A 27,653-nucleotide genomic window follows, 5' to 3' on the forward strand; every position below is an offset into this window, starting at 1 on the left:
CGTTTCTCAGTGGAGAAACTGCCCTAGTTCTGAATTACCACTTTCTTAAGAAATTGCCCTTGTTCTGAATTACCATTTTCTTTGGTTCCAATGTCTTCTTCAGCACCCTGTATACTCTGCTTTCTTCCTTCTATATCTGGTCATCATTGACTTTACTTTTTAGAGATCTCATCCAACTTCCCCTCTGTCCTCCTTCTCCTTGTCACCTACCCATCAAGTATATATCACCTACCCACCAAGTGCCATTTACTGAGATGCAGTCTAAACCCTGCCTATGGCTTGGACCAGGTGGTTAAAATGATTCCATTTAATCAACCCAATAGGAGACAGTAACATACTGTGAGATGAGCTTGAGGTTCACTGAGTTGAAGCCTTGACACTAACTGAATGAGCAAAGCATTAGCAATTAATGGAATACCTCCAAAGTCTAGATTGCCCATTTAAAACTGAAATAGTCATAGTAATTACCTATTTCCCAGAGGTGCATTGAAAATCAGTACTGAATGTGCCAGGCATTTTTCACAAATTATTTCCGATTTTTACAACAACCTTGAAAATCTCTAATATATATCTAGTTTATATATGAGAAGACCCGGTCTCAGAAAGATGAGAAACTAACGCAGAGAAACCGTTTTACTCCACCAGCTACAGCACATCTTCCTTTTGCACACCGTGTTCTCTCTCCAGATGAGACAATGTGCATGGACCATGTGCAAACAATGAGTTTTTAGAAAGGTTTTATTATTCCTGCTGAACTCATCTGTTTCTGGATAAGCCAGTCCCAGGAGTTCATATAAGTTAGGCCAAGCCCTATCACCTAACAGAACAGGATATATTGGCAATGATACTAGTTAGAGCCACAGTAACTGTTTCTGTCCCACTGTGCATATCACAAAACCCAAATCAAAGAACATTATTACCTACAAGCTTGAAAAATGCGCATAAATTGGAAGGATTCACATAAATAAGGCAGATGACATGTGGAAGAGGGATTAAACAAGAGTGTCTGATAGAAGGCACTGCTGTAGATGTAGAGACATTTAATTTTCCCTTCTCTAATCTGACGTATGTTATTGGGAGTAAATGTACCCTTATCAGGCTCCCCTGGTTGCTCAGCTTGTAAAGAATCTACCTGCAATGCAGGAGACTCTGATTGGATTCCTGGGTCAGGAAGATCTGCTGGAGTAGGGCTAGGCTACCCACTCCAGTATTCTTCCTCTTCACTGGTAGCTCAGGCAGTAAAGAATCTGCCTGCAGTGTGGGAGACCTAGGTTCAATTCCTGGGTTGGGAGTATCCCCTGGAGGTGGTCACGGCAATCCACTCCAGTATTCCTGCCTGAAGAATCGCCATGAACAGAGGAGCCTGGCAGGCTACAGTTCATGGGGTTGCAAAGAGTCAGACATGACTGAGTGACTAAGTACACAGCCAGATCATTATCATCTGCTTTAATAATAGGAAAATACATACTTATCTTGATTCTCTATATTCTTTTCTTTAGGTTACTTTTATTCTTTTGATCTTAAATATAATATGATATTAAAAAGTAAGAACTGGTTTTACATTACTTTAGAATGGTCTTCTAATAGGCAAGATAAATAAATAAAAAGTAGGTTACACACTTCAAAAAGTTAGTTTACCTATTTGAACCATCATACTCTTAATTGGAAGATCGGTGCTGTTTTTTCTTATAAATTTGTGCTTAGTTCAGTCCCAACTTCACTCCTAGACAATCTACGGTAACTATTTAGAAAGTAGCAATTGTGTTTGTCTCCCTTTCTTGACCATCAAACGCCTCAATACAGTATACAAAATGGTGAAAATTCTCTACTAAAGAAAAGTAGGAAAAAAAGAAGAAGAAACAAAAAATGATAGGATTAGTTATTTACTAGTCCTTCTCATAAGAGAGAGGCATATACTGTGTTTGTTCCATTACAAAGATTCATCTATTTTTTCTAAAGCAAGGAATTGATACTTTATTTCATGAAGACTACCTATAAAAGATGCTTGTCAAAATTGTTTCCTTGCCCAGATAATTTTGGAAAATGCAGAACACTACTATGCCTTCTTGGGGAATCACAAAGAGCATAAAAATATATAAGGGTTTGAGAAATTCTTCAGTAAAGAAACCTGTTAGCCTATATTTTCCCTTATACAAGTTCTAAAATGTATCTGCCAAAACCAGTATTCCAAGAAATAAATTTGGAAATTTGCTGGCATATAGTATTACAGCTCTGAAATAAATATTATGTTGCTAATGATTTTTCATTGCTTTCCTTTTCAGCGGACTGTGGAGGGCCTCATGAACTGTGGGAGCCAAATACAACATTCACGTCTATAAACTTCCCAAACAACTACGCTAATCAGGCTTTCTGTGAGTCATTTCTTTTCCAGATCATGGAAAACAAATGTATATACCAAAGTTAGATTTTCCCCTTGACACAGCAAACTAGATTATAAATTTGCTATATCTGGATACAACTACTCCAGCTACGAAATCACTTAATATGGTGAGAAGAATAATGATTAATGACTAACATTTTTAGCATTTATTTTATGCCAGTCACAGCACTAGTGCTTAATATAACTTATTTTAGTCAGTTCTTACAATAATTCTTTAAAGCAGGTGATATTATGATAATTCTCCTATTTAAAAAAATAAGTAAAAGAGGTAGTAGCCTTATTCCAGATACCAGCCTCCTTGATTATGCATATATTGTTTATCTTGTGTATAACAAGGTTGAGTTACATAGTATAAGATCAGTGGAAAGTACATAAAGCAAAGAGCCAATTGTGACACCCGCATTTTTTTCCCAATGTTAAATGCTATTTATTTATACATATTTTAACAAGTGTAAAAGGTGAACAAAATTATTCTATTTGCTCAGATATTACCATTTCTGTTACTTTTACTTCTTTCTTGGCATTCCAGGGTCCCCTCTGCTATCATTTTTTTTTTACCCCTATGGACTTTCTTTAACATTTCTTTTAAAGCAGGTCCACTGGCAATGAATTCTCTTAATTTTCTTTCTTTTGAAAATGGTTTTATTCAATTTTCATTGTTGAAGGATACATTTGTTGATTAAACGATTCTGGGTTGATAGTTTTCTGTTTTGTTTTCAAAGCACTTTATAAATAGTGTTTCACTATTTCTGGCCTCCACAATTTCTTTTTCTTTTTTTAATTTATTATACATTTTATTTTGTATTGGCATATAGCCAGTTAGCAATGTTGTGATAGTTTCAGGTGGACAGCAAAGGGACTCATCCATATATATATATATATATATATATATATATATAACTACAGATTAAAGAGAATAAAGCTGGCAGTGATTAAAATCCCAATATAAAGTGAAAGTATTAGTCTCTCTGTCATGTCTGACTCTTTGCAACCCCACCAGACTCCTCTGCCCATGGAATTCTCCAGGCAAGAATACTGGGGTGGATTGCCATTCCTTTCTCCAGGGAATCTTCCCCACCCAGGGATCAAGCCCAGGTCTCCTGCATTTAAGGCAGATTCTTTATCACCTGAGCCACCAGGGATAGAGGATGAACTAATATGAAGGATACTAAAAAATTCTAAGCCTAGAGAGAAGAGGCTTGTAAGATAAAACCAGATAAAGCTTATATCTAGGTCATTAGTCCTAAATAGAGACACTCATTAGAACTGCACAGAGATTGTTAGTGTTAAAGATGAAGATTCCATGGCCCATCCCTCCAAAGATTCCGCACTAGTATTTTGAGAAACAGACATGTTCTTCCCCTGCCTTCCATGGCCCCTGATAGCACCACCAATCTAAATGGAAAATTCTACCAGTGAAAAAATACCCCAATGACAGTGAAAAACATGTTATTAGAAAATGTCAGTGTTTCTTCCTTCAAATGATCCAGAGATCATATCATTTTGATAGGATAATAGAGTCACTATTATAGGGAGATATCTGATTAAAAAAATAAACAACCATTAATCTAATTTGACTTGTATGGGGAACCAGAGATTATCATCTCTACTTAGCATAAAACTATCTTTTAAACATTTGTACAAAGTAATAATGTAAAAATATGATTTGTACATTATCATTTGTACAAAGTAATGATGTAAAAGTATCAAAAAATAAGTGGAACATTGAAAGAATAATTTGGAGACATTTATTAAATTTATTAACTTATACATGAAATCTTTTTTGAGTGCTTTATTTGTTAGGTACTGAAGTAAGTAAAGGAGAAACAAACAATTCAGTCTAGATTAGGATTCAGATAAGTTGTCAGGCATCACACAATGCCTAAGGCTTTGTTTGTAATAAGGGCAAAGACAGGAGGCTGTGTAGGAACATAAGAAGTATTTAACATACAAAAGTTCAGAAGTAGAAGATCTTGATTTTTTTCTTAAATCTTCAAGCAAAATTAAGTAATGATAACAAATGAAAATGAAATGTGAAGTTATCTCACACCATATTAAGCAGTTTGAATTTTATTCTGAGGGCACTGAGAAGACTTTCAATGGCTTACAGGAAAATAGTGATAAAATCAAGTTTGCGTGTTAGATGGATCCATCCTTTTGTATTGCAGTCCATGGGGTTGCATAGAGTTGGACACTACGTGGTGACTGAGCAACAACAAATTCTATTGCAGGATCAGAGACTGGTTGAAAGGGAGCAATTAGCCTCACGAATTAGGAGATGAAAAATAACAGTGACTTGAACTTAGATAGTGGCATTGGAGACTGAGAAGGCAATGGGATCCCAAGGATATAGGAGCTAGTATTGGCAGCCTTGGTAATTGATTGTATATGGGAGGAGAGAGGAGGAAGATGAGGAGGCTTCTGGTGGAGAAAACTGTGAGTGGATGATTAGTGGTACTATTCACTAATAGGAAGAAGGAAAAGAGGAATGAGTTGGGGAAAGAGATCACTGTGTGTTCCCTTTATTACTTGTTCAGTTTGAGATACTTACGTTTATACACAGTAAATATTGGATAACTGGATCTACTTCTCAAGAAAATGTAGAAGATAATTTAGAGGTCCATTACTATGTCAGTGAAATGACTTCCTTAAGAGTGAATGAGAAATTCATGTAGAATGAAGAAAAATTCAGGCGCAAAATCTAAAGACTAAATCATTTAAATAGTCAATAATACACAAGGAGTGTTTACTGACACAACGCTGGTGGTGGTGGTTCTGTCACTAGTTCAGTTCAGTTCAGTTCAGTTCAGTCACTCAGTCGTGTCCCACTCTTTGCGACCCCATGAATCGCAGATGCTAGGCCTCCCTGTCCATCACCATCTCCAGGAGTTCACTCAGACTCACATCCATCGAGTCAGTGATGCCATCCAGCCATCTCATCCTCTGTCGTCCCCTTCTCCTCCCGCCCCCAATCCCTCCCAGCATCAGAGTCTTTTCCCAATGAGTCAACTTTTCATATGAGGTGGCAAAAGTACTGGAGCTTCAGCTTTAGCATCATTCCCTCCAAAGAACACCCAGGGCTGAACTCCTTCAGAAAGGATGGGTTGGATCTCCTTGCAGTCAAGGGACCCTCAGGAGTCTTCTCCAACACCACAGTTTAAAAGCATCAGTTCTCCGGCTCTCAGCTTTCTTTATAGTCCAACTCTCACATCCATACATGATCACTGGAAAAACCATAGGCTTGACTAGATGGATCTTTGTTGACAAAGTAATGTCTCTGCTTTTGAATATGCTGTCTAGGTTGGTCATAACTTTCTTTCCAATGAGTAAGCATCTTTTAATTTCATGGCTGCAATCACCATCTGCAGTGATTTTGGAACCCAGAAAAATAAAGGCAACCACTGTTTCCACTATTTCCCCATCTATTTGCATGAAGTGATGGGACCGGATGCCATGATCTTAGTTTTCTGAATGTTGAGCTTTAAGCCAACTTTTTCGCTCTCCTCTTTCACTTTCATCAATAGGCTCTTTAGTTCTTCTTCACTTTCTGCCATAAGGATGGTGTCATCTGCATATCTAGGGTTATTGATATTTCTCCTGGCAATCTCGATTCCAGCTGTGTTTCTCCCAGCCCAGTGTTTCTCATGATGTACTCTGCACATAAGTTAAATAAGCAGGGTGACAATGAACAGCCTTGAGATATTCCTTTTCCTATTTGGAACCAGTCCAGTTCTAACTGTTGCTTCCTGACCTGTATACAGATTTCTCACGAGGCAGGTCAGGTGGTCTGGTATTCCCATCTCATGAAGAATTTTCCACAGTTAATTGTGATCCACACAGTCAAAGGCTTTGGCATAGTCAGTAAAGCAGAAATATATGTTTTTCTGGAACTCTCTTGCTTTTTTGATAATCCAATGGATGTTGGCAATTTGATGTCTGTTTCCTCTGCCTTTTCTAAAACCAGCTTGAATATCTGGAAGTTCATAGTTCACGTATTGCTGAAGCATGGCTTGGAGAATTTTAAGCATCACTTTACTAGCATGTGAGATGAGTGCAATTGTGTGGTAGTCTGAGCATTCTTTGGCATTGCCTTTCTTTGGGATTGGAATGAAAACTGAACTTTTCCAGTCCTGTGGCCACTGCTGACTTAGTCACTAAGTCATGTCCAATTCTTTTTGGACCCCATGGACTAGTAGTTCCCCAGGCTTCTCTGTCCTTGGCATTTCCCAGGCAAGAATATTGGAGTGGGTGGCAATTCCCTTCTCCAGGGAGTCTTCCCAACTCTGGAATTGAACTGCAGAAAGTGAAGAGGAATTAAAAAGCTTCTTGATGAAAGTGAAAGAGGAGAGTGAAAAAGTTGGCTTAAAGTTCAATATCCAGAAAACAAAGATCATGGCATCCAGTCCCATCACTTCATGGGAAATAGATGAGGAAACAGTGGAAACAGTGTCAGACTTTGTCTTTGGGGGCTCCAAAATCACTGCAGATGGTGATTGCAGCCATGAAATTAGAAGACGCTTACTCCTTGGAAGGAAAGTTATGACCAACCTAGATAGCATATTCAAAAGCAGAGACATTACTTTGCCAACAAAGCTCCATCTAGTCAAGGCTATGACTAGGTTTTTCCAGTGGTCATATACGGATGTGAGAGTAGGACTGTGAAGAAAGCTGAGTGCTGAAGAGTTGATGCTTTTGAACTGTGGTATTGGAGAAGACTCCTGAGAGTCCTTTGGAGTGCAAGGAGATCCATTCTAAAGGAGATCAGCCCTGGGTGTTCTTTGGAAGGAATGATGCTAAAGCTGAAACTCCAGTACTTTGGCCACCTCATGTGAAGAGCTGACTCATTGGAAAAGACTCTGATGCTGGGAGGGATTGGGGGCAGGAGGAGAAGGGGATGACAGAGGATGAGATGGCTGGATGTGATCACTGACTCAATGGACGTGAGTCTGAGTGAACTCCTGGAGTTGGTGATGGGCAGGGAGGCCTGGCGTGCTGCAATTCATGGGGTCTCAAAGAGTCGGACACGACTGAGCGACTGAAGTGACTGTCTGATTGAACCCCTGCTTTGACAGGCAGTGTCTTTACTGCTGTGCCACCAGGGATTCCTGATACTAAGGCTGTAAATATTTGTTTTGTTTTGTTTCAAAATGAACTGTCATCATATAACATATATAAATAACAGCAACATTTACTTAAAGAAATATTAAAGTTTAGTTGCCCTACAAATTACATTGTAATTACCTCATTTCCTCTACATTTAATCTTGGAAATAAAATAAATAGTAGTAGAATATTCATATCTTTTAATGTTCATAAGTTTTAGATTGTAGGAGTAAAAGGCTATTTGCAAGCTTTGATGAAGGTATTTCATTTATATGAATAAAATAAATTCAATTAGAATAAATGATCTCAAATTTAGTTGAAATTTTACTATAAGTATTCTAGAATAGATGAAATATTTCTTCACACAGACAAATAGTTTGGAATATTAGTTTTATAAAATGAAGAAAAGATTTTTGAAAGTGGTTTGAAATTCTCAGAAGGTTGAAGTAAGAGAAATCAAAAGACGTATATTTAAACTAACTTTATTATTTATTACTTTTAAGGTGTTTGGAATTTAAATGCACAAGAGGGAAAAAATATTCAGCTTCACTTTCAAGAATTTGACCTGGAAAATATTGCAGATGTAGTTGAAATCAGAGATGGTGAAGGAGATGATTCCTTGTTCTTAGGTAACTCTCCAGTTTATTGTGAAAGTTGTATGACTCAAGAGAGAGTAATGGAGAGGGAAAATGAAAGTGAAAGTGGTTCATTCATGTCCAACTCTTTGCCACCCCATGGACTGTAGCCTGCTAGGCTCCTCTGTTCATGGAATTCTCCAGGCAAGAATACTGGAGCGGGCAGCTGCTCCCTTCTCCAGAGGATCTTCCCAACCCAGAGACTGAACCCAGGTCTCCCATATTGCAGGGGGCTTCTTCGCCAGCTGAGCTACTAAGGAAGCCCATGGAGAGAGAATTTCTCAATACATATAGTCACCTTTTTACAAAGAGCAAAGTGAAAACACAAGAGTAAAATAACACATCAAATTGTATGTGGCATTTCCAATATGGGGAGTGTTCACAACGATGACAGAAAAATATTCTTGAGACTTCTTGGAATATCAAGATTCATAGTTTTGAGTCAGCAGGTCCTAGTGACACTAACTTACTATAATAAGCATTATACTTTAGAGACTAAAAGCCAAGAACATCCATTATGCAGTTTTCTATTCTATGCATTTTGTATACATTGTATGTCCAAAGATAACTATTATAATACAGTTTATTTCATTTCAAACTGAAGGATCAACTATGTTTATTATGCAAAATTTTGAAGTGATATTTACTTTGTGTTTCACTATTACTTTGATTGTGTCTCTAGTACTAACTTCTATATAAATACCTGAGAATGAGTCAAAAATTGATCAAATTGATTCTTCCCAATCATTTATTGATCACTAATTTTTAATAGACATGGAGGAAAACTGTACTATTCGAGAAGATATTATACCTAGATCATAAATACCTTTTAATATAATAAAATTCTATGAAATAGAATGGCTAATAGCTATTAAACTACTACCAACTTTTAAGAAAGAAGTGTCTCTTGATAAGTCATGCAAAACAGCACACTTTTCAGAAGTGTTTTATCTAACTGTGCTCTGTGCGTGTGCTCAGTCATGTCTGACTCCCAAAAGCCTCCTGGGAGAGGAGAGCCACACACAAAACAAATAACAATGAAAGTCTCAGTGGACAACAGTGCCTTGTACCAACAAGAACTGAGGAGCTTCAAGTTTAACTTTCAATACAGTTATAAATGCATCTTGAGTAGTTTTTCCATTTTCACCTTATGTTGTCATTATAATAAAAAATTTCTGTTCTTGTGATCTAAGGATAATCAGTTTTTATCATTTCACCTCTTAGTGTTTCCATCAATCATTGAAAAGTAAATAAGAATTCCAAAAGGATCTCATAATCATTGTTTTCAAATTTATCAGCAAGAAGCTTTTTTGATACAGAATCACTTTCAAGTATTCCAATATATTAAATATTTAACGCAATGAATGTATTTTTAAATTAACTGAAGCCAGTACTTTTTAACAGGGCTACCTTTGTGGCTCAGCTGGTAAATAATCTTCCTGCAATGCGGGAGACCTGAGTTTGATCCTTGGGTTGGGAAGATCTCCTCGAGAAGGAAAAGGTTACCAAGAGGATTTTATTGTTTATGAAACCCTGTAGCCCTAGAGATTAGAGGGGGAAAAATTGAATACTATCATTTAGGACTACGTTATCTGTCTCTAATATATCTTTCAGATAAGGTTAGTGATTCAATTTATTTAAAAAAATAGCAAATGAATTTAAACAAAAATTTATTAAAAAGGCATTTGAGTTATTAAGATAAAAATTCAGACTAAATTTATTGAGTCAAAAATTGTAAAAACTTATTTATAATCTCCATTATTTTATAAAGGTCTTTAAAAGCAGGCAAATAATTTTCTGGGGTAGCATGAGCTTTGAATAGTACTGGTGCTAAGTTAGACAATATTATGAGTAATTTCATCATTACAATTCTAGAGCTGCAGAAACCTTAAGTAATACTGGAAAAGATCAACAAAGAAGTTGGCTTTCTTAGAAGCAGTGTCTAGAATATAAGAGAATGTACACATTTACCTACGTGTGGGTGCTTCTTGAGCAAGCCACCCTGCATGTTGCATATGTCTGGGGGACAGAATTCAGAAAAAGGGTACATTTCCTTCTAGAGACAAATTATTATCTCACTAATTATCCCATTTTCTTTGGGAGCAGCTGTGTACACAGGCCCTGGTCCAGTAAAGGATGTGTTCTCAACCACGAACCGAATGACTGTGCTTTTTATCACTGATGATATGTTGGTAAAACGGGGATTTAAAGCAAATTTCACTACTGGCTATGGCTTGGGGATTCCAGGTAAGTAGGTGTGGGATTACATGCTGCCTTATAAGTTTTGGAGCCAAACAATAGAAACAGCCAGAATTTAATTTCAGTGTTTGCATTCTAGGTCATTCGTTCCTTTTTCCTCATCTTAAAAGAGAATTTCTTCCTTCCTTTATACCTGATTAACCACTAGCTGACTTTGCTTAAAGCAGGAATCCACAGGGGTTCGCACTTCTCTGCTATGTAAAGAGTTGTGCATCTTGTATCTGAAGAGGGCCATTTTAAACTGTAAAGGGGGCTTCTTGGCACTGTGAGGAAGGAAGATTGTCCGTAACATTCCTTTTGCCAAGAACGTTTTCAGAGAACAGCAGGGAAACAAGCAAATGAGCTGTTTGAATGCCAACAACATCCAATTAAAAAATTAACATTAACTTCTTGGAGACAGTGTAAAAAGGCACAGCCATGAAGGCAGAAGGAATTTAATGCTGATATTTGCTGGAATGCACAACCTTTTTGGTGGCTCAGATCGTAGAGTCTGCCTTCAATGCAGGAGAACCAGGTTGGATCACTGAGTCAGGAAGGTCCCCTGGAAAAGGGAATGGCAACCCACTCCAGTATTCTTGCCTGGAGAATCCCATGGACAGAGGAGCCTGGCAGGCTACAGTCCATGGGATTTCCTAGAGTCAGACAGGACTGAGCAGCAAACACTTTCACTTCACACTTTTCACAACCTTCTTACCCTATATTTTTTATTACACACATGACATAATCAGCAGGAAAAACAAAATCGTGACCTGCCTGCTCATCATGGAGCGATGTAGATATAGCTGTAGATACAGATATAGATATTTTCATTCATATAGGTGAGATTTAACTCTGCATTCAGTGGTCTAAAGATAATTTTTATGTCTTGCTGCTCCCCTGAACTATGATTTCTTAAAATACCTCTGCCCCACCACTTAGTGGTTCTCTAGGTGGAACTATGTCAGGAAGACAGAATACACATGGCTTCCTACATCTACATTTCCCTTCCATAGGAAATTGTGGTCAGTATATCTTTAATTAGAATGTCTAGAAAAGAGGTAGGATTGTAGTATTGATCATCATCTGGCCTATTCTCTAATACTAGAATCATCTGTACAAATATCTGTTCCTCTACTCACAACCTAGACCTCATCCCAGAAAGCTGTGTGCTTTGAACATTACTGCAAATGTGAAAAATGACCTGTAGCTTATCTATCCTCTGGACCTGAATATGAGTCATAACAATTGTTACTGTCCAAGCTACTCAGATGGGAATAAGTGGTAGCTTAGAAAATGATGCTATTCTTCTGGAATTTGTGATTGGTATTAGATACACCTACTTAGGATTTATAAGCAACATTGACATGAATCAACCAAAAAATCAACCAGTGAAGTAAATAAACTAAACAACAATTACGGAGGTGAACAAACAAAAACATTTAGGCCTATGAAAGAATGTACAGCACCAAAGAAAAGGAATAAAGACTTCAGAATAACTGAAAATTAGAATTTATCTTAAAAAAGAGTACATGAAAAATGAGAAACATATAGAAAGTAATATGATTTACAATTATTTTAATATATAAAGAAAATTATTTATTTTAAATTATTATTAAATTATTATTAAATTTATAATTCTTTCAAAATAGCAAAAAAAAATATATTGATATGAAAATATAAATAGATGTCATGCTGCTGCTGCTGCTCCTAAGTTGCTTCAGTCATGTCACACTCTGTGTGACCCCATAGACAGCAGCCCACCAGGTTCCCCCATCCCTGGGATTCTCTAGGCAAGAATACTGGAGTGGGTTGCCATTTCCTTCTCCAACACATGAAAATGAAAAGTCAAAGTGAAATAGATGTCATATGTTTGTGTAAATATAATGTGTAAGATATATATAGAGAGTGATGTAGATAGATATCAGTTCAGTTCAGTTCAGTCACGCAGTCGTGTCCGACTCTTTGCGACCCCATGAATCGCAGCACGCCAGGCCTCCCTGTCCATTACCAACTCGCGGAGTTCACTCAGACTCGCATCCATCAACTCAGTGATGCCATCCAGCCATCTCACCCTCAGTCATCCCCTTCTCCAACTGCCCCCAATCTCTCCCATCATCAGAGTCTTTTCCAATGAGTCAACCCTTCGCATGAGGTCACCAAAGTACTGGAGTTTCAGCTTTAGCATCATTCCTTCCAAAGAAATCCCAGGGTTGACCTCCTTCAGAATGGACTGGCTGGATCTCCTTGCAGTCCAAGGGATTCTCAAGAGTCTTCTCCAACACCACAGTTCAAAAGCATCAATTCTTCGGTGCTCAGCCTTCTTCACAGTCCAACTCTCACATGCATACATGATCACAGGAAAAACCATAGCCTTGAGTAGACGCAACTTAGTCGGCAAAGTAATGTCTCTGCTGCTTTTGAATATACTATCTAGGTTGGTCATAACTTTTCTTCCAAGGAGTAAGTGTCTTTTAATTTCATGGCTGCAATCACCATCTGCAGTGATTTTGGAGCCGCAAAAATAAGGTCTGACACTGTTTCCACTGTTTCCTCATCTATTTCCCATGAAGTGATGGGACCAGATGCCATGATCTTTGTTTTCTGAATGTTGAGCTTTAAGCCAACTTTTTCACTCTCCTCCTTCACTTTCATCAAGAGGCTTTTTAGCTCCTCTGCACTTTCTGTCATAAGGGTGGTGTCATCTGCGTATCTGAGGTTATTGATATTTCTCCTGGATATCTTAATTCCAGCTTGTGTTTCTTCCAGTCCAGCGTTTCTTATGATGTACTCTGCATAGAAGTTAAATAAGCAGGGTGACAATATATAGCCTTGACATACTCCTTTTCCTATTTGGAACCAGTCTGTTGTTCCATGTCCAGTTCTAACAGTTGTTTCCTGACCTGCATACAGATTTCTCAAGAGGTGGGTCAGGTGGTCTGGTATTCCCATCTCTTTCAGAATTTTCCACAGCTTATTGTGATCCACACAGTCAAAGGCTTTGGCATAGTCAATAATGCAGAAATAGATGTTTTTCTGGAACTCTCTTGCTTTTTCCATGATCCAGCAGATGTTGGCAATTGGATCTTTGGTTCCTCTGCCTGTTCTAAAACCAGCTTGGACATCAGGGAGTTCACAGTTCACGTATTGCTGAAGCCTGGTTTGGAGAATTTTGAGCATTACTTTACTAGCATGTCAGATGAGTATAATTGTGTGGTAGTTTGAGCATTCTTTGGCATTGCCTTTCTTCGGATTTGGAATGAAAACTGACCTTTTCCAGTCCTGTAGCCACTGCTGAATTTTCCAAATTTGCTGGGATATTGAGTGAAGCACTTTCACAGCATCATCTTTCAAGTTTTGAAACAGCTCAACTGGAATCCCATCACCTCCACTAGCTTTGTTTGTAGTGATGCTTTCTAAGGCCCACTTGACTTCACTTTCCAAGATGTCTGGCTCTAGATTAGTGATCCACCATTGAGATTATCTGGGTCATGAAGATCTTTTTTGTACACTTCTTCCGTGTATTCTTGCCACCTCTTCTTAATATCTTCTGCTTCTGTTAGGTCCATACCATTTCTGTCCTTTATTGAGCCCATCTTTGCATGAAAATGTCCATACCATTTCTGTTCTTTATCAATCCCATCTTTGCATGAAATGTTCCCTTGGTATCTCTAATTTTCTTGAAGAGATCTCTAGTCTTTCCCATTCTGTTGTTTTCCTCTATTTCTTTGCATTGATCTCCGAAGAAGGCTTTCTTATTTCTTCTTGCTATTCTTTGGAACTCTGCATTCAGATGCTTATATCTTTCCTTTTCTCCTTGGCTTTTCACCTCTCTTTTTTTCACGGCTATTTATAAGGCCTCCCCAGACAGCCACTTTGCTTTTTTGCATTTCTTTTCCATGGGGATGGTCTTGATCCCTGTCTCCTCTACAATGTCACGAACCTCATTCCGTAGTTCATCAGGTGCTCTATCTATCAGGTCTAGGTCCTTAAACCTATTTCTCACTTCCACTGTATAATCATAAGGCATTTGATTTAGGTCATACCTGAATGGTTTAGTGGTTTTCCCTACTTTCTTCAATTTAAGTCTGAATTTGGCAATAAGGAGTTCATGATCTGAGCCACAGTCAGCTCCTGGTCTTGTTTTTGTTGACTATATAGAGCTTCTCCATCTTTAACTGCATAGAATACAATCAATCTGATTTCGGTGTTGACCATCTGGTGATGTTCACGTGTAGAGTCTTCTCTTGTGTTGTTGGAAGAGGGTGTTTGCTATGACCAGTGCATTATCTTGGCAAAACTCTATTAGCCTTTGCCCTGCTTCATTCTGCATTCCAAGGCCAAATTTGCCTGTTACTCCAGGTGTTTCTTGACTTCCTACTTTTGCATTCCAGTCCCCTATAATGAAAAGGACATCTTTTGGGGGGGTTAGTTCTAAAAGATCTTGTAGGTCTTCATAAAACCGTTCAACTTCAGTTTCTTCAGCATTACTGTTTGGGACATAGACTTCGATAACTGTGATATTGAATGGTTTGCCTTGGAGATGAACAGAGATCATTCTGTCATCTTTGAGACTGCATCCAAGTACTGCATTTTGGACTCTTTTGTTGACCATGATGGCTACTCCATTTGTTCTGAGGGATTCCTGCCCACAGTAGTAGATATAATGGTCATCTGAGTTAAATTTACCCATTCCAGTCCATTTTAGTTCGCTGATTCCTAGAATGTCGACGTTTACCCTTGCCATCTCTTGTTCAACCACTTCCAATTTGCCTTGACCCATGGACCTGACATTCCAGGTTCCTATGCAATATTGCTCTTTACAGCATTGGATCTTGCTTCTATCACCAGTCATATCCACAATTGGGTATTGTTTTTGCTTTGGCTCCATCCCTTCATTCTTTCTGGAATTATTTCTCCACTGATCTCCAGTAGCATTTTGGGCACCTAATGACCTGGGGAGTACCTCTTTTGGTATCCTATCATTTTGCCTTTTTATACTGTTCATGGGATTCTCAAGGCAAGAATACTGAAGTGGCTTGCCATTCCCTTCTCCAGTGGACCACACTCTGTCAGACCTCTCCACCATGACCTGGCCATCTCTGCCCCGCAGGCATGGCTTGGTTTCATTGAGTTAGACAAGCCTGTGGTCCTAGTGTGATTAGAATGACGAGTTTTCTGTGAGTATGGTTTCAGTGTGTCTGCCCTCTGATGCCCTCTTGCAACACCTACCATCTTAGTTGGGTTTCTCTTACCTTGGACGAGGGGTATATCCTTACTGCCGCCGTTCCTGACCTTCATCGTGGGATAGCTCCAATGTATACAAAATCAGAATGAGACCACCTGTTTTGGACTAAGTCACTTTTCTATCTCTATAGCCTATTCTCTTCCTTGAGAAGAGGAATTTCTTGTTGAAACTCTACCACAACCAAATTATTATTTCTGACTCCATCAGAGGTTTTTGGTAATCATGTGAACTGCACTGATTTTTGGTCAATCCTATACCTATGCAAAAACTCTGACAGCAAAATCCCACATTATCACAAAAACGCTGCACAAAAAGCATGATCAAGAGTCAAAAATGATAGGTAAAGAGATGGTAATATATGGAAGTCTCTGATGTGCATACAGGAAAAACACCAACCCACAAAATGAAAGTAATAGTCATTCCCAAAGGAAGAGAGCCAATTAAAACTAACACTTAAAGTTATAATAGGAAAAAACAATACAATTTCTAGATCTGATTAAAGTGTCTGAAAAATCATGAAATATGATTGCTTACTGTAAAAATTTATAAGTAGGAATCAGTGTCAGAACATTTCATATTTAAAAATTTAAAGGAAAGTTTTCATAAAATTTTAAAGGAAAATAAGCAGAATCAGTTTTTAAAGATGTTAAAAACCAGTTCAGCTCTACCTTTTAGTCATTTCATGATGAATATTTTAAAACAGTGGCATGATATTTCTAAATTTTCGAGGAGAAACTTCTGCAATAAAGAAAATGTGTCACATAAGTGTCATTGTATTTGAATGAAATACAAGTATGTGCTTGGTTCTCTATTTTAAAATAGAGCAAGAAAATACCTAATAGTTACTCTATTGGAGAGGTGGGCTTCCCAACTTTTTTCCAAAGATGTCATGGAAGGAACTTTTGAGGAGTACTGTAAATGGCACCCCGCTCCAGTACTCTTGCCTGGAAAATCCCATGGAGGGAGGAGCCTGGTAAGCTACAGTCCATGGGGTCACAAAGAGTCGGGCACAACTGAGTGACTTCACTTTCACTTTATGTGCTTTTAAAATTTATTCTAATTATTTTATTTGTTATTACAATAAAATTCATTTTTCAATGTTTATTTCCAGTGAGCATAAAACATAGAATAAACCAAAAACTTGTAGCATATTATATTAACTGCAAATTGAGTTATTAGCTGTTTAATATTGTCCCATATCTATTCACCAAATTAAAATGAACTTCAGTTTTTTCTACTTTCTTTTTTTATTGAAGTATAGTTGATTTACAATATTGTATTATTTTCACATATATAGTACACTGATTCATTTATATGTTACATATATTATATATATTCCTTTTCAGATTCTTTTCTCTTATAGATTATTATAAAATATTGAGCACTGTCTCCTATTCTGTACAGTAGGTCCTTGTTGATTTTCTATTTCATATATAGTAGTGTTCATGTTAATCCTAACTTCCTAATTTATCCCTATCTCTACCCCATTTTCCCCTTTGATAACAGTAAGTTTAATTTCTATGTCTGTGAGTCTCTTTCTGTTTTGTAAATAAGTTAATTTGTATTCTTTTTAATTTTTTTTTAAAGTTTTTGTTAGAGTATAGCTGATTTACAGTGTTGGGTCAGTTACATAGAAAATAATAAAGACATTACCAGAAAATAATAGAGCTCATCAATGAATTTGTTAAAGTTCCAAGATACACAGTTAATACATAGAAATCTTTTGCATTCTTATAAATTAACAACAAAAGATCAGAAAGAGAAATTAAGGAACCAATCCCATTTACCATCTTACCATTGCACCAAAAAGGATAAAATATGTATCATTATTTTAGAGTCCATGTATAAATAATGTCATATGATACTAGTCTTTCTCTGTCTGACTGAAAATTACTATATTTTTAAAGAAATGAAGATGAATTGTAAAACCAATTGAACTAATGAGATTAAGAAAAACTAATAGCTGTAACCAATAAGGGAGTGAATGTATCCAAAAGAGTAATTATTGACCATCTCAGTTCAGTTCAGTTCAGTCGCTCAGTCATGTCCGACTCTTTGCAACCCCATGAATTGCAGCACTCCAGGCCTCCCTGTCCATCACCAGCTCCCGGAGTTCACTCAGACTCACGTCCATCAAGGTCAGTGATGCCATCCAGCCATCTCATCCTCTGTTGTCCCCTTCTCCTCTTGCCCTCTACCATCTGTAAAAATCAAAATATCTTGAAACAAAATTTTAGAGAAATAGTAGGTCTTTAAGCCATATTTCAAATTGTAAAGGAAAAGGGAGGAAAGAATTATAAAGGGAATAGTTTGGGGAAAGGAAGGCAGCAACACCTCTTTCATCAAAAATATTACAGTTGCTAGCTTTATTCAAGTCTTCTAATAAAGTAAATACATTAGGACTTTTAAAAATATTACAAGCAATTTCTAGTCAAGATAAAAGCCAAAAGAACATAATCTATGGCTTACAACACAAAATAGATAGGAGATTTATGGCCTAGGTATTGTTTTTATTTGTTTGCCCTTTCAAAAGGCTTCAGTTACTATGATAATGTTATTTAGGCAATAAATCATTTAGAGAAAATTTCCTGGATTGAAGCTAAAATGGAGTCTTCCATGACCATCACTCTGTGTTGAATATGTTGAGAATGTGGTCTCACATTCCTCTTGGCAAGGGACCGTATACTGCTAGTGACTAGAAAATGGAGTGATTGAGTCATTATCAACAAAATCTTCTCCCAGAGGGATTTTTTTACACCAAAAGGCTGAAAAGCAATTACAGACACAGTGAACTGGCAGTGGCAGATAATCACACTGGTAATGGAAGGAGAGATTACGCACACACATCTTTACATTGGTGTCCTGTTTTGCCGGTCATTTTAGGAAAAAAAGGAGCAAGTATCATAAATATGGAGCATGAATGTGCTTCATTTATCTTCTAAGATATTTTAGGTCCCCCTTCCAAAGCACTTAAGTGACATGTAAAACTATTGTACAACATATTTTTTGTATCTCCTTTCTTTATCTTAGTTTTCACATTTTATTTACATTAAACTAGAGTATAAGAAATAGGATTTATTAAGATCACTCTCCTCTGAATGTCCCCTCATTGCTCTTTTCTGAATCTCAGAGTCTTACTTTGGAACTCAATAGTGCTTATCTGGCAACTATGGAAGTGGCGGCTGATTACATTTAGGGGTTCAGCACCCTCCCCAGATCATGTGGCATGTGCCTTAGAGATCAGTTCAGTTCCATTTAAAACCAGGCATATGTTGACTAAATGATGCAGGGCTATTGGAGACTTCTTAAAAAGGAGATGGGGAAATTTAGTTCTTAGCAATATTTCTTTATGTCTTTCTCACTATGGGCATAAAATGATCAGAAATAAGACTCCAGAGGACACAGAGAGTTAAACTTTTGGATTAAATTCTTGAAGTCGAATTGTTACATGCTGCAAAGAATCAGAATCCAGTTCATGTACATAAAGATAAATTTTGAAACAATTAATTTAAATTTATCAGAATTTGTCATTTATTTTCAGTTCAGCAGCAATAGATTATTTTTTTTTCCCATTCAGCATTTTTTTTTTAATCCAACAAACTCATCTTATGAAGATGGGGTAATTTTTCTATGTTCATTTGATATAACACTAACAGCTTTGGCTAGAGCAGAAAAATGAACTACAATTTTCAGATATTTGCACTTGCTTTCATTCATGTTTTTATTCAGTTATTTATATTTTAATTCAATGGATACATGCTTTTTGAATTAAATATAGCCTGGCTATACCAGTAAAAGAGTAAAATTATTAATAAATTATCAATGATTAAATTATCAGCATTTAAAACTCATTTTTACCTAATGACTTTAAAAATCTATGAAAACAAAATAATGGGATAATTTTAAAATAACTAGTGGCGACTATCATTCTATAAGTATATTAAGTTATTTGATTATGGATACAAAATTAGGCTGTCAGCTTTTAAAATACATATAACATATATTAAAATATAGATTTAAAATAGATTTCAATTCAACACATGTATACCTAGTTTTAAGTATTTCTGCTTTCTAAACTCAATACTGGAAAGATTAAAATATAAAGTCAGTTAAAACATTGAAGCTTGCCTGTAGAATAAGTAGCTGTCTTTGCCCATTTATTGTCTCACTAATCTGGTTTAGAAATATGTGTTTGTGAAATAAATTGATAATTGCATTTACAAGAACCTTCCTAATAGTATTATATTTGATATATGTAACCTACGCTCAGTGGATAAACATTTGTAGAAGCAGCTATTCCAATCACGCCTTTCTTAAAGTATTTTTTATTAAAGTAACTTAAATTTGGGTTGAAAAAATATAGGCTTTATCAAAGTTTAAAATAACAGATAAAAATACCTCCAATTATTGCTGTGAGATACCTGGAGGAAAGCATTAGGTATGATTTCTTGCATTATCTGGAGAAGAAAGTAGCACAACCAGCACATAGAAGTATCAATGAAAGGATGACATCTAAGTATTAGTAGTACTACTAATACTTAGGGTTAGTAGTATTAAACAGTAGTACTACTTTTAAAAAGTACTTTTTAAAAGTAGTACTACTTTTACTGTTAAGGATAAAATTTATTCTGCATTCAGTGTATTCATATTGGCACAGTTGCTGCTGCTACTGCTAAGTCGCTTCAGTCGTGTCCGACTCTGTGCGACCCAAGAGACGGCAGCCCACCAGGCTCCCCCATCCCTGGGATTCTCCAGGCAAGAACACTGGAGTGGGTTGCCATTTCCTTCTCCAATGCATGAAAGTGAAAAGTGAAAGTGAAGTCTCCCAGTGGTGTCTAACTCCTAGCGATCCCATGGACTGCAGCCTACCAGACTCCTCTGTCCATGGGATTTGCCAGGCAAGAGTACTGGAGTGGGTTGCTATTGCCTTCTCCAATTGGCACAGTAAATACATTCAATTTTTTAAAAACTGATTCTCATGATATACCTAAGATATAAGCAGTATTTATCCCACTTTTTCAAAGAAACTGAGTTTCTAAAAGATTAATTTATTTGTCCAAGGTCAAAAATAAATAAAAAGAAAATTTTTAAATTGAAGGTCAAATCAGTCACATGATTCCAGAGCTTATGTTTTAACCTGCACCCAATTTCAAACAATTAAATTTTATCTTCATAATTCATAGATTTGATTTTTATTTTTCAAGTCAATAGTTATCATCAGCCAATCAACTGTCTACTTTTTTAATGTATTGTTTGAAATCATACTTTTAGTGATTTCTTTGTATTGTGTTTATTATTAATGTGCATGCTGATTTTTGAGGCATACCCACTTACCTAATACACATTAATTCACTTAACATTTAACAAATATCTACTGATTTCTTACTTTGTTCCGGTCATTTTGTGAAGTCCTAGGCATATAAAAATGAAAAAACAAGGCATATAGATATTACAGCTAGTAAATTACAGATTCAATTTAATGAATGGACTCAATGAGAGCATTCATAGAAAAAGCTTTACTTTTACCCTTCTTTGTTGTTGCTCAGTTTTGTCCAATCCTTTGTGATGCCTTGGAGCAGCACACCAGGATTTCTTGTCCTTCTCTATCTCCCAGAGTTTTTTCAAACTCATGTCCATTGAGTCAGTGATACCTTCCAACCATCTCATCCTCTCGTCCCCTTCTCCTCCTGCCTTCAATCTTTCCAAGCACTGGGGTCTTTTCCAATGACTTAGCTCTTCACATCAGGTGTCCAAAGTATTGGAGCTTCAGGATCAGTCCTTCCGATGAATATTCAGGGTTGATTTCCTTTAGGATTGACTGGTTTGATCTTCTTTCTCTGTCCGAGAGACTCTCAAGAGTCTTCTCCAGTATCTCAGTTTGAAAGCATCAGTTCTTCTGCACTCAGCCTTCTTTATGGTCCAGCCTTTCATCTGTACATGACTACTGGGAAAACTATAGCTCTGACTATACAGACATTTGCCGGCAAAATAATGTCTCTGCTTTTTAATACACTGTCTAGGTTTGTCATAGCTTTTCTTCCAAGGAGCAAATGTCTTTTAATTTCATGGCTGCAGTCACTATTTGGAGCCCAAGAAAAGCTTCTTAATACCCAACTGCTATTTCCTTTCTCAGAAAATCCAGATTCCACATGGCCCCAATGGAGATTCTAATATCAGGATGTAGCTACTCCTCCCAAGCCACAATCAGAAAACAACTCTAGGGTAGCAAACCCTTATTTTCCAGTGAGATGAGGGCTCCCCCAGAGCAAAACTCCATAGAATAAACAAACATTTCCAGGAAACATAGTTCTCACTCCCTTTAAACAATGACTGTTTCAAGTACATATTTTTTGCACAACTCAAATTCTGGAAGCAAGCACTATATGTATTCCGATCCTCTCTTGTACAGCCTCTTCATTGTCCTTCTGTGTTTTCACGTCCAAGCACATTCCCAATAACTCCAGCCCTGCTTTCCCTGTTTTCCTTTCAAATTACTGCTATTGCAGTTTCCATTTCTTTAGATGACTTTTTCCCACCTGACCGTGCTTTAATTAAACTATTTCCAGCTTGGTTCAACTTTGATTCCACCAAAAGACAGCTTCCACATTTCTATGTAAGAGAGGTTTGGAGGTATCATTTAGATGGTAAAATCAAGATATCTCTCTATGCTTGTGAACATTCCAGTGGTTGTTACTTGTATACTCACATTCATTGGGTTGGAAGAATTTATAAGATTCACAGAGACGGTGTGGGATGGTATGTCCAAAATCTCTCACACATCGCTTGGAACTGCCCTGCCCTCTGCTGCAAAGGAGATGCTTAAGGTTTTGTTCATATTCAAATTAAACCATGTCTCTAGCTTTATTTGGAGCAATTGTTTCGTCATATTCAATATCAAAGTCAGCTTAACCAAGGACTGTGGCAAAGAATGGATGTTTAAAGGGACAGAAATGGGATGGGTACTCCAGAATGGTCTATTTGTCATTTCATTATCCTATACAATACATATTTTTTCCCTCCATAGAACCCTGCAAGGAAGACAATTTTCAGTGTAAGAATGGGGAATGTATTCCACTGGTGAAACTCTGTGATGGTTTTCCACACTGTAAGGATGGCTCAGATGAAGCACCCTGTGGTATGTTTTATTTTTAGGAAAAACTTTGATCATCTTAATTTCTACATTTGGAGTCTACAAATACAAAAGGAAGATTATGACTATTTTTATTAGGGCATATCTTGGTACTTATGGCTTATGATTTCCTGGTGATTTTACTGCCTCTGCCATCATTCTGGTTATAAGAAATGCTAATACGCAAACTTGTTTCTGTTTAAAGTTGACTACATTTAATACCTTTAAGTCTGTGTACGTTAAGTTGCTTCAGTTGTGTATGAATCTGTGCTACCCTATGGACTACAGCCTGCCAAAATCCTGTGTCCATGTGATTTCTGAGGCGAGAATACTGGAGTGGGTTACCATTTGCTTATCCAGGTGATCTTCCTGACCCGGGGATCGAACTCAAACCTCTTAGGTCTCCTGCTTTGGCAGGTAGGCTCTTTACCACTAGCACCACCCGGGAGGCCCAGCTTTAGGTCTGCTGCTGCTGCTGCTAAGTCACTTCAGTCACGTCCGACTCTGTGCGACCCCATAGACGGCAGCCCACCAGGCTCCCCCATCCCTGGGATTCTCCAGGCAAGAACACTGGAGTGGGTTGCCATTGCCTTCTCCAAGCTTTAGGTCTAGGACAATGCATTTTCAGGTAAAAAGCATAAAACATCTCAGAAAGAAAACAGCGCATGCCAGCCACTCTAGCCACCACTCTTACTCCGATACTTTGTACATTGCCTATACACAGAGGTCCCCTCATGCTCATTTATAACTGACTTTCTTAGACTTGTCCTCGCATTCTTGATTCTTCAGTATCTAATTCTCCTCCTGCCTTGAATCTCCTGCCCATCCCCTCTCCAGCTCTCTATCGGGAATAATGACTACTTTTACTCTGTCCTACGTTTATTTCAAAAAAAAAAAAAAATAGTAAAAGCTATTTATGATGTGCGTGTACTATAACGGGGTGCTGTAAAATGATCTTAACATAATTGGAATTAACTCTGTTTCACTGAAAACTGAGGCTTGGAGGAGTTAAGTAATTGCTAAAGATCACACATCTAGTAAGGCTTAGGGCTATGTTTTCAACCTAAGTCTGTCTAAATCCACAGGCAATGCCGTAATTCTTTTTATCATCAGAAAAAAATGGTAAACAGTAACAAACAGAATTATCGTATGGCATTTGTGGGTAAAACTACAATGGGTGATATTTTATCTGTTTGATAAACTAACTCTCTTAGCCCATTCTCCCTCCTAGCCTCTATTGACCTTAACGCTCTGTCCAAAATGGTTGTAAATTGAAGGGGGGATGACAGAAACCAAACAGCAGAAAAATAAGGTCAAAGAAAATACCTTCTGGAGAGAGAAGTAAGAAAAATAATGTTTAAAGTTGTTCTTGAATTTGTTTCCTTCGTTTGGTAACTATGCTTATAAGATAAGCTCTTCAGATAGCTTTATTTTCTGTTTATGTGCTGTACTGATAGGCAATGAACTTACATATCTCTGCCGGTTCCATCTTTATAATCACATGAAAAAGCAAAATTTATACTACCAAACTTATCATTTTCAACTTAAGACTTACAGCATGTTCTTAAATCATACACTATCAATCTCTAAATGTTAAGAACATTACATGTTTAGCTTAAGAGTCCAGCATTTGCTTATTGGCTTGGGTCACAGTGACCCTGTGAATGATCTGATCTTTTCAGTGCGTCTCTTCAATGGCACGACAGACCGCAGTGGTTTGGTGCAGTTCAGGATCCAAAGCATATGGCATGTAGCCTGTGCCGAGAACTGGACAACCCAGATCTCAGATGATGTGTGTCAGCTGCTGGGACTAGGGTAAGTAATTCCACTCAGCTCTCAAATTATTCTCAAGCTATTTTATGGGTTTCAAATTGGGTTTATTAAGAAATTTAAAATTTGTGGAAGTCATGAATTTAGAAAATACATGTGCTCAAAAGGAAGAAAACGTAAATCTTCTTTAAACCCATTCTCAAAAAGACAACCACAGTTAATAATCTTTCAAGAAATATTACATAAATATGAGTATACAGAAATAGTATATTATAAAATCATGCAAAATACCATATTATAAGCTGTTTTGTAACCTATTTACACACGAACATTTCTCATGTCATTAAATACTGTCTATAAATTGTCTTCTTTAAGAAAAGGAAATATTCCATTTTATGCTCTATTATAATGTATATAATTAATCACATGAGTAATGGAGAGAACATGCTTTTGCTGTGTCTTCCTGACCCATTCATGACCATTCTTTTGGAAAATTTGAGGAAGTATTATTGTCACACGAAAGAAAATATGCAGGATTGCAAGACTTAATTCAAGTAATAATTCCATATTAATGACTCTCAAAAATTACTATCAGTTCAGTTAAGCCACTCAGTCGTGTCGGACTCTTTGCTACCCCATAGACTGCAGCAAACCAGGCTTCCCTGTCCTTCACCATCACCTAGAGTTTGCTCAAACTCATAGCCATTGAGTCAGTGGGGTGTTGGTTATGGGGCATAATGTTTTTTAATGAAAAATCAACAAAACTCTGAAATGGATAGTTGTATATCCTCACTTCAAGTAAAGCACTGGATAAGTGGCACTGACTCGAGATTCCTACTTTAACGTTGCTTTTAGTTAAATAGTGAGTCCATGCAGGTGAGGCCCTAGGAAGTTATTTGCTTCCACTCAGTTCAGTTCCCTTGACCAGTCATGTCTGACTCTTTGTGACCCCATGGACTGCAGCACGCCAGGCCTCCCTGTCCATCACCAACTCCCGGAGTTATCCAAACTTGTGTCCATTGAGTCAGTGATGCCATCCAACCGTCTCATCCTCTGTCGTACCCTTCTCCTCCTGCCTTCAATCTTTCCCAGCATCAGGATCTTTTCCAGTGACTCAGTTCTTTGCATCAGGTGGCCAAATATTGGAGTTTCAGCTTCAGCATCAGTCCTTCCCATGAATATTCAGGACTGATTTCCTTTATGATGGACTAGTTGGATCTCCTTGTAGTCCAAGGGACTCTCAAGAGTCTTCTCCAACACCACAGTTCAGAAGCATCAAATCTTTGGTGCTCAGCTTTCTTTATAGTCCAACACTCACATCCATGCATAATTATTGGAAAAACCATAGCTTTGACTAGACGGACCTTTGTTGGCAAAGTAATGTCTCTGCTTTTTAATATGCTGTCTAGGTTGGTCATAATTTTTCTTCCAAGTAGGAAGTGTCTTTTAATTTCATGACTGCAATCACCATCTGCAGTGATTTTGGAGCCCAGAAAAAAAAAGTCTCTCACTGTTTCCATTGTTTCTTCATCTATTTCCCATGAAGTGATGGGACTGGATGCCATAATCTTAGTTTTCTGAATGCTGAGTTTTAAGCCAACTTTTTCACTCTCCTCTTCCACTTTCATCAAGAGTCTCTTTAGTTCTTTGCTTTCCGCCATGAGGGTGGTGTCATCTACATATCTGAGGTTATTGATATTTCTCCCAGGAATCTTGATTCCAGCTTGTGCTTCATCCAGCCCAGCATTTCTCATGATGTACTCTGCATATAAGTTAAATAGGTGGGGTGACAATAAACAGCCTTGACATACTCCTTTTCTTATTTGGAACCAGTCTGTTGTCCCATGTCCAGTTCTAACTGTTGCTTTTTGACCTGCATACAGATTTCTCAGGAACCAAGTGAGGTGATCTGGTATTCCCATCTCTTTAAGAATTTTCCACAGTTGCTTCCACTACTTAATTTGATAGTCATGCTGAGGAGCTGTTTTATAGACTCAGGAACTTAGTACAGTTTAGGCTAAGGAGATTGGCTCCTTGACCTTGTGACCACAGTTGATGGACCTAAATGCCCTGGATGATTGGGCTTTGACTGTACAGGAGCTTGAGTTACAGTTTACTAAGTATCACTATATGATTGTCAACACAGTTGTTCTTTCCTCTGTGGTGTGTGAACCTTAGCTAAACTGTCTCCTCAAAGAGACAATGTTGGCGTTAAGGTGGAGCCTTTAGAAAGATCAAAGATATCAAGATCTTCTTTGGCAAAAATATTTTTAATGCATTTGAATAAAATATGTTGAGTGATAGCATAAAGCTGACTCCAGTTGCATGCAAGAGCATATTGGAAAGGGAACATTTATCTTCATTAATTTTTCTAACAGTTGCTAATAGAAACACATTATTTTGATTATTCACAGTTTAGAAGTTTGTGCATTGGGAATGATAATGTGTCTTGTCTTTGGATAAATAAGACATAATTTTTACTTTAAATGCTTATGTGGTGGAGACAGACACAGAAATAGAGAATTACAATATATTGTGATAAATACAATGTCTTGTAGGAGAACCTCTACTCAATTTGGGCATGTCAGGGAAAGCTTTCTAGAAAGTGGCCTGACCTATATAGATGACGGCCAATTCCACATGACCATATACTATCTATTTACAAGTTTTTACCTTCAGCCAGATTTTACTCTCTAGTTCACTGATCTCATTTCTAATGGATCACAGTCACAATCACGGAGAGGGACAGAGAACTAGATATATATATATATATTTTTTAGTGTGTGTAAAGCAAGTAGTACACCCCACTGCCTTCAATACAATGTTTTTCATGAGGTCAGGCACTCAGCTCTGTTCAGAAATGAGTCAGGTAATCTCTGCAAAGACTTTAATCTTTGGACCAGCACTTATTAACTAGTCTCCCTAGTGCTCTAGTAATTGAAAGAAAGTTACAGCCTTAATGAGAATTTGTGTAGGTTGGTGCATGCTAATGGAAGAAAACTTAGTGAGTTTAAAATGATGTGTTTGGTATAGAGGAAAGTAATTTAAGAGTCAATTTATTAAAAGGGCACTGTAGCCTATCAAGATTATTTACACAGTTAGGGTACAAAATGCAATTCCCCACAGATTCTAG

At 37.3% G+C, this 27,653-nt stretch overlaps 1 protein-coding gene across 1 annotated transcript in view; it reads left to right on the top strand.

Annotated features, from left to right (window-relative positions):
• Positions 1-27,653, top strand: part of TMPRSS15 (transmembrane serine protease 15) — a 156,908-nt gene that overhangs the window by 84,951 nt on the left and 44,304 nt on the right. The window contains exons 15-19 of the mRNA XM_069589530.1: positions 2,283-2,372; positions 8,007-8,132; positions 10,245-10,385; positions 22,646-22,756; positions 24,433-24,565. Coding sequence (XP_069445631.1) covers positions 2,283-2,372; positions 8,007-8,132; positions 10,245-10,385; positions 22,646-22,756; positions 24,433-24,565 — 601 coding nt within the window. The remainder of the gene's footprint in view (positions 1-2,282; positions 2,373-8,006; positions 8,133-10,244; positions 10,386-22,645; positions 22,757-24,432; positions 24,566-27,653) is intronic.

Source organism: Ovis canadensis, chromosome 1, assembly GCF_042477335.2.
Source record: "Ovis canadensis isolate MfBH-ARS-UI-01 breed Bighorn chromosome 1, ARS-UI_OviCan_v2, whole genome shotgun sequence".
NCBI lineage: Eukaryota > Metazoa > Chordata > Mammalia > Artiodactyla > Bovidae > Ovis > Ovis canadensis.